The 7,905-nt window shown below is 37.6% G+C and overlaps 1 protein-coding gene across 2 annotated transcripts in view; it reads left to right on the forward strand.

Moving 5' to 3' along the window:
* Positions 1-1,197: 1,197 nt before the first annotated feature.
* The window catches only part of brap (BRCA1 associated protein), a 22,854-nt gene continuing 16,146 nt past the window's right edge, over positions 1,198-7,905 (forward strand). Inside the window, exons 1-5 of one of the 2 annotated variants that reach the window (XM_062434517.1) lie at positions 1,198-1,749; positions 2,724-2,885; positions 4,817-5,039; positions 5,128-5,317; positions 6,636-6,749. In XM_062434517.1, coding sequence (XP_062290501.1) covers positions 1,671-1,749; positions 2,724-2,885; positions 4,817-5,039; positions 5,128-5,317; positions 6,636-6,749 — 768 coding nt within the window. In that variant the 5' untranslated portion in view covers positions 1,198-1,670. The remainder of the gene's footprint in view (positions 1,750-2,723; positions 2,886-4,816; positions 5,040-5,127; positions 5,318-6,635; positions 6,750-7,905) is intronic. The other variant, XM_062434516.1, reaches the window with a different exon arrangement.

The following is a 7,905-nucleotide window of genomic DNA, read 5'->3' on the forward strand; positions in this document are numbered from 1 at the left end:
TTGCAGCCCTAAAAAGTGGTTACATGAATGATTTATTTGCATGGCACTTTTAAATTCTTTAATATGAGGATTAAAGTGCATTTTGGCAAAATGATTGATTAATACTAGAAATAATTGTTAGTTTAAAGCCCTAAAAAGTTCTAACATGAATGATTTATTTGCATAGCACTTTTATAATGCATTCTGACAATTGATTGGAAGCCAAAAGAGGACATAACAGTTGGAATTATGTTGAAATTTCACCTTTTTCTGACTTTTTATAGAGCTTAAAACTAATGAAACCAATCATTAGTTAGTATATAGAGTATTTCTTCAGGTAGTGTGTTTCTAGTTTAAGGGCCTGATCACAAATAATTATATTGTCATTTCTTTCAAGGCTTTAAACTTTATATAAAATAGTTCCTCTGGTTATATGGAGCTGCAGTATGAATATAAACCATTAATGAGAAACCAGTGGTGGAAGAAGTGTTTGGATTGTTTACTTCACTAAAAAATACCACTACAGCAATATAAAAATACTACATTACAAGTAAAAGTACTGCAGTATTATGAGTTATGTAGTATGCAGTATTACAGTAAAAGTACTGCAGTATTATGAGTGATGTAGTATGCAGTATTACAGTAAAAGTACTGCAGTATTATGAGTTATGTAGTATGCAGTATTACAGTAAAAGTACTGCACTATTATGAGTGATGTAGTATGTAGTATTACAGTAAATGTATTGTAGTATTATGAATGATGTAGAATGCAGTATTACAGTAAAAGTACTGCAGTAGTGATGTAGTATGCAGTATTACAGTAAAAGTACTGCAGTGTTATGAGTGATGTAGTATGCAGTATTACAGTAAAAGTACTGCACTATTATGAGTGATGTAGTATGCAGTATTACAGTAAAAGTACTGCAGTATTATGAGTGATGTAGTTAAAGTATTTTTAGGTCTTCTCAAACGTTTGGTAGAGGTCACTTTGTGTCATGATATCTGATCAAAATATAGATAATATAGAAAGTAGCATCACATGGAAATACTACAGTAAAGTACAAGTACCTCTAAATTGAACTTAAATACAGTATATGAATAAATGCAGTTTTAATATATTTTATGTGCGCTGCCAGGTTTGTCCTGCAGGTGGCTGCAACACGCCAACCGGAAGTTAACACTGTTTTCATTTCTCATTAAGAAGAAGAAGAAGAATCACCAACATGCTAGAAACAGCTATCAACACTCAGACAGGATAGTTAACTCCAGTATTACACAGATGTAGCGTTTTAAGCTTTAAAACACAGATGAAATATTTAGTTTAGAGGCGGTTAGGACTGAATCAAACCGCTGTTGCATCTCTCAAAGCCTCTCAGATAGCTGCTGTCCTGACGGGTCGCTAACAGCTAGCCGGTGTTACGGTTTAACTGGTGACTTTTCTCATTTTAAGATACGCTACGACAGGTTAGGTTAATAAGTCTTCTGAACACAATTGAGCTTACACATATAGTTAGATGCTTAGACAGTACAGACAGATGAAAATTATTAAACTATAAAGTCCTTTTTAGGAGAAAACCTACGTGAAAGTTACCGGTTAACACGGTCACTAGTTATACCGTAGCACCGGCGGAGCTAGCTGTCACCGGGTTTGTTGTTGTTCTCTGTAAAGGTGTTTGAGTCTGTTAAAACACATGAGTGTGTCTCTGGTCGTTATCCGCCTGGAACTAGCCGACCAGTCTCCTTTTCCTCAAGGTTTCCACTACTCAGCTGGTGAGTTATTTATTCTTTAATATAGATAGAAAAGCAAGTGGTGTTTATAGGTTTGTGTGTTGTTGTTAGCCTGGAAGCTAACCAGTAGCAGTGACAACAAAGCTGCATCTGACTGCTAAAGTACATAATAATAATTAACAAAACTACAGCAATTAACATGTGTTCATAATGCAGTGGTGAAAAGTAACTCAGTACATTTATTCAAATATTGCAGTTAAATGCAGTTTTGAAGTATTTGTTTGATGCTACTTTCTACATCTCAGAGGGAAATATTGTACTTTCTACTCCTCTACATTTATTTGACAGCTTTAGTTACTTTTCAGATGAAGATTTGACACAATGGATAATATAACAAGCTTTTAAAGTACATTACAGCAGGGGGGTTAAACATGAGGCCCGTGGGCCAGAACCAGCCCGACGAGGGGTTCAATCCGGCCCAGCTTCCTTCCTTCCTTCCTTCTTTCTGTCCTTCTTTCCTTCCTTCCTTCTTTTCCATCCTTCTTCCCTTTCCTCCATCTTTCCTTCCTTCCTTCCTTCCTTCCTTCCTTCTTTTCTTTCCTCCTTCATTCCATCTGTCCTTTCTTTGCTGTATTGGTACTTTTAATGATGTAAAGTGTCTGAATACTTCTTTGGCCATTGTGCATTTAGTATTTATGTTGTTTTTTGTAAAGTTGTAACTATTTTTTTTATCAATATTTATGTTTTATTACGTATTTCTTTTGTACATCTTTGTCAAGTTGTTTGCTGCTGCTGTAACACTGCAGTTTCCTTTGAGACTAATAACACTTTTTCTTGAGTCTGCTTTTTCATGCAGGGCTTTTACTTGTAATGGAGTATTTTTACAATGCTGTATTGTTACTTTTACTTCAGTCAGGGGTTTTTTACTTCCTCCACCACACACATCCATAATATTAAGGCACTCAGCGATCCATTAGAGCCTATAAAAACCCCTCTCGTCTGTCTCTACTCCGCAGTCGAAGGCATGTCGGATGAGGAACGGCAGGACAAAGCTTTGGGTTTAGCCAAACTCACTCTGGGCGGAAAGACGGAGCTGGAGAGAGCAGCCGTCCTGCACCAACACATTGGCAGCAGAGCAATGGGGGACATGGTTATAGAGACCTTTGAGCCTAGCCCAGGTAAGCCCCCCCTACCCAGGATCCATCGAAAAACACCAAACAAGCTGGAGGAGAACAAATAACATATTGTTTGTGCAGCTTTCTTCATGGCCTCAGGTGTAATACAGTATCAGAGTCTTAAGCTTTAACAGAGTCTTTAAAGCTGCAAATTCAGTTTATATCTAACATCGTCTCCCATTAACAGTCACAGGCTTCAGATTCTCCTCAATGCTTTCTACTCTCTCTGTTTTAAACCCTTGTGATTCAACGCCTACACTCTTTCTTAAATGTTTTATTGAGAGGGTTTTTTGCTCTGAGGTCATCACCCACTTCTTCCTGTGTGCCCAGCTGTGTTTGATCAGTTTGAGCATGAATCATTTTATTCATTAGCAGAGCATTATCAGCATCTGCAGCCTACAAATTGCTCCTCTCGTCTACTAAAAGACTTTTTTTTTTTCATACAGCTGGGCTGAACTATTGTTGTCTCTTATTCCAGAGTGTGTTCTAGCTGCTTTTAAAACATGCAGCCTCTTATCAAAAAGAGGAATCTGGACTCTTCTTTTTCTCTCTGACTTCAGGCCAATTTCTAAGCTACCTTTTTTTAAAGTGCTTTTAGGAGCCGTGTATTTGAATTGGGTTAAATGGTAATGTTCCTCCCAAACACTAGGGGCTTGCATGTTAAAAGCCAGGCTGGGCACAAGTTATTTAACCTGAACATACTGTTCATATTCTGAACCGGCTTCAGTATTCCTTTATAATTATTGTCTATACCAAATTTTGAACCATACATTTATTTTGCATTCATGTTTTCTTAGATTCGAAATCACACTATATTATGATCTTCTGTTTTCTAAAATGAGAGCATAACGGTTATTTATGCTAATTTATTGAAAGTGAAGGATGGTAGGCTTTGTGATAACCTTAAAAAAAGTGCAATAATGCTGCACAAAAATATAAAATTTTCAAAATAGAAAATATTTAAATGTTTTGGACATTTTAGGCCATTGTAGGAAAAGTTATAACATTTCAGTTGCAGCTCTGTCTACCTGTGTACCATTCTGCTGCTATAAATACCCACTACAGCACCACAGGCAGATCACTCCACCGCTGCAAAAAGTTCTTAACACATGCAACATTTACACCTATTTGAAGACATTTACTCTGCCTTTTTTCGGAAGTGAAAAGATATATTTATGAGCTGTTTAACACACAGGTCTTTTTGGGCTTGTGGCAAAAAGCCACAGAGACATTTTAAAAAGATGTTAAGTCCTCAGAGAATCAAGAATTAAAGGTAAATAACTCTGTCCCCAAACATAATGGCAGTCTGTGTTTTTACTGAAGAGTAGTGCCCACTCTACAATCCCAGCTTGCGTTACATTATTATATAGGGCTGGGCGATATGGGCAAAATCAAATATTACGATATTTTTGACCAAATATCTTGATAACAGTATTTTGACAATATTGTAAGAACTGCTGGTGCTTTCACAAAACATTTACACAATTAGATTCTTGATAAATAATCATCAGTAATGTGGATATAATGACTAAGTGGATAAAGGCAGATAATAGAACAGCCTGTTAAGCTCAGGAAATTATATTTTTACTGTAATGCAGCCTTTAAAAGCAGGAAAAGACACTTATTCCATATCATGATATTTAAAAACTAAAGACGATATTTATAAAATATCACGTAATCGATATAATATTGATTTATTGACCAGCTCTATTATTATGCTATTATATTATCATTATATCAGTGGTATAAAATGATCTTTAAATGACAATAATATTGTTTATCGCGATTATTTCTGAGACAATATATCATCCAATAAAAGTAGTTATTATGGCAGGTCTACTCTTTGTTTAGGATGTGTTCACGTTAACATAAATATAGAATATCGCAGTTCAAATATCGGTTTTAGGATTGACACAAGTGACTTTTGGCTGCAGATAAAGGAGGAGGTGAAGACCCTGGTGGTTCGGCGGAGCAGCACAGTGAAGTTCAGGCTGGTTCGGACAGTAAAGAGGAAACTGAAGCTTCACAGGACAACGGAGCAGCCACAGGAAACACTCCAGACTCTCCTTCCAAGCAGCTGCCGGACCAGATCTCTTTCTTCAGCGGGAACCCGTCGGTGGAGATCATCCACGGGATCATGCACCTCTACAAGACCAAGTGAGTAACACCCAGCATGTTCTGTGTGATCATTCTGCAGAGTTTTATCAGCTGATGTGTGTGTGTGTGTTTTCTCGTGTCGTTGTAGTAAAATGACGTCTCTGACTGAAGACGTGAGACGCAGTGCCATGGTGTGCATCCTCACTGTCCCTGCCACCATGACCAGCCATGACCTCATGAAACTCCTGGCGCCATTTAATGAAGTCATGGAGCACATGAAGATCATACGGGACTCAACTCCAAACCAGTACATGGTCCTGATTAAGTTCTGTAAACAGGTAAGCTCTCAAATCATCAGAGGAGTTTAGGTTTTTTGATTGTTTGCAGAACAATTCAAGGGATAGATATTCTTTTTCCAAGAATAGTTTTCATTTTACAGCAGACATTTTCAAACTGTGAGACGAGCCTTTCCTTAGAGACGTGAGCTGCGATTCACATCAAATCATTTACACCTTCTGTCAGTCAAATCTGAACTCTGTTTTTTTGTTTAACTTGTACTTCATTTTCTTTTATGATGCATCACTGTAGTAAATAAGTAGAGGGACAGAGAGAAAGAGTGTGTGTTCAGGTCTTTAAGCAAATATTTGAAACCCCTAATAGTAAGACTAAGTGCAATGGAAGTGTGAAACTTTATATCCAATAAATAAAACTTCAATAAAGTAAATATAGTATATTATTACGTTATCAGCTCCAGTTATTACATTTGTAAAGTTTTTTTTTTTTAACCTAGCCATTAACGTTATAACTTATTACTTTATTGGTAAAAAGTTATTACGTTATCAGCTTTATTACATATAAAACAGGCAAAATAATTACGTTATCTGTCATTATTGCGTTATTGGCTGCTACAATCCTTAATAAACATCCAGAAATCTGCTAAGAAATCCGAGAAAAGATGCAGAACTTGTTTTCTCCAGTATTGCAGTAATCCAGTGATGGTTGTCTTTTACACTGTAAACAGGAGCTGCTAACAGCTGATTCATCGTACTTTTAGTGGTGTCAATTTACTAAAATATAAACAAATACAGGCAAAACAAAACACTGCCTCAATCCTTAGAAACATATGCTTCCTGTTTACATCCCCTAAAGCATTATGGGAGCTGCAGTTCCAAACTGAGAGCTTGATTTTTTCCTGAAAAGTAAGACAAAGAACAAAGAAAAATAATGGAAATTAAAATATATGAGATATTTAATACTTTTTTAGTATCTGTATGACATTACTAATGCTCCTCCACCCATTCATACACATATATATATTTGCAATGTGATGAAAACAAATGGATATACTGACAAAAAACTAAATTATAACAACCTTTCTTTGGCCCTGTGACTGACTGTAGATCAGATATAACTCAGTCTGTGTCACACTTTAAAAACCTCAGAGTTCAGAGTATCAACCATGACATCTGTTTATGTGCTGTAAGGAAGTTCAGACATTAAAGACTTCCCAGTTTGGTTACTAATATATCTTATTTCCCCATTTCTTCTAGTGTTCCTACTGCCTTGTAGTCAAAGGTCAACGTATCTGTGTTTATTTCTGTCTCTAATTTAGTCACTAAATGACTTTAACGCTGTTATTCTCTTCTCTTTGTTCAGGCAGACGCAGACAGTTTTTACACAGCGTGTAACGGCCGCCAATTCAACTCTATAGAAGAAGCAGTGTGCCAGCTGGTGTATGTGGAGCGAGCAGAGGTTATACGGTCTGATGAGGTAAATGTACCAATTCTCACTATTCAGCCTGTAGAAACAGATTTAATTAGAGCAGCTATAATGATTTTTCTTAATAACACAGTCTGATCTGTCAGTGTGTAATGTGTTTGATGAACCTACAGAGAGTTATCAGAGACTCTGCAGCTCCTCCTCAGCTTTATGGAGCTTTATAGTGAGTTTCAGCTCATTGTTTAGCTTCCCGGCTGCTGTCTTGGTTCACACTTTAGAGCAGGGGTGTCAAACTCATTTCCATTCAAGGGCCACATACAGCCCAATTTAATCTGATGTGGGCCGAACCAGTTAAAAGAAGGAAGGAAGGAAGGAAGGAAGGCGAGAATGAAGGACAGATGAAAGGAAAGAAGGAAGGACAGATGGAAGGAAAAGTACACAGAAAGGAAGGAAGGAAGGACAAATGGAAGGAAGGAAGGAAAGAAGGACGGACAGATGAATGGAAGAAAGGAAAGAAGGAAGAAAGGGAGGAAAGAAAGAAAGGAAGGATGGAAGGAAAGTGGGACAGATTGGACCCCTCGGCGGGCCGGTTCTGGCCCACGGGCCGCATGTTTGACCCTCCTGCTTTAGAGCGTTTAGGAAGCATCTTGGCTGCTGAACTGCTAAGCGCCGCTAACTCAAATTCACCACGACTTCACCACCACAGATGGGTTGTAGCTGCTGTGGCAGTGAACCAATCACATGTCGCATTAAATCCAAGAACGCTTGCTGTTGATTGGCTGTGAGCAAGTCCATACAAATAGTCATAGTTTCTAGCTCTGGGTGCAAAAAGGATCGATTGCAGGTATCGATTGACGGGAGACGTTTCGATACTTCCTCTAATTTAGGCTGTAGCTATGGTAACGAAGGACCCCCCCCCCCCCCCCTGTAAGAGCCATAATGTGTAGATATAGCATGCTTTTTATGATTGATGGCTCTTTTGTATTTGAGTTCGTTTGATAATGCTTAATCTCCCTGCTTAACCATTAGGGGCCAGATATGTAAGAGCTATACTGTGTGCATAATATAAAGTAAGTTAAATGTTACGCAGATTTCATGGTCTTTGTAAAAGACAGGTTTGTTTAAATATGTACAGTATGTATAACTGATGTAAATGCTCCTTCAGTCAGTGCAGTGAGTGACGTCATGTGCAGCAGAGTAGTTTGGA

The sequence above is a fragment of the Scomber scombrus genome, chromosome 15, assembly GCF_963691925.1.
Source record: "Scomber scombrus chromosome 15, fScoSco1.1, whole genome shotgun sequence".
NCBI lineage: Eukaryota > Metazoa > Chordata > Actinopteri > Scombriformes > Scombridae > Scomber > Scomber scombrus.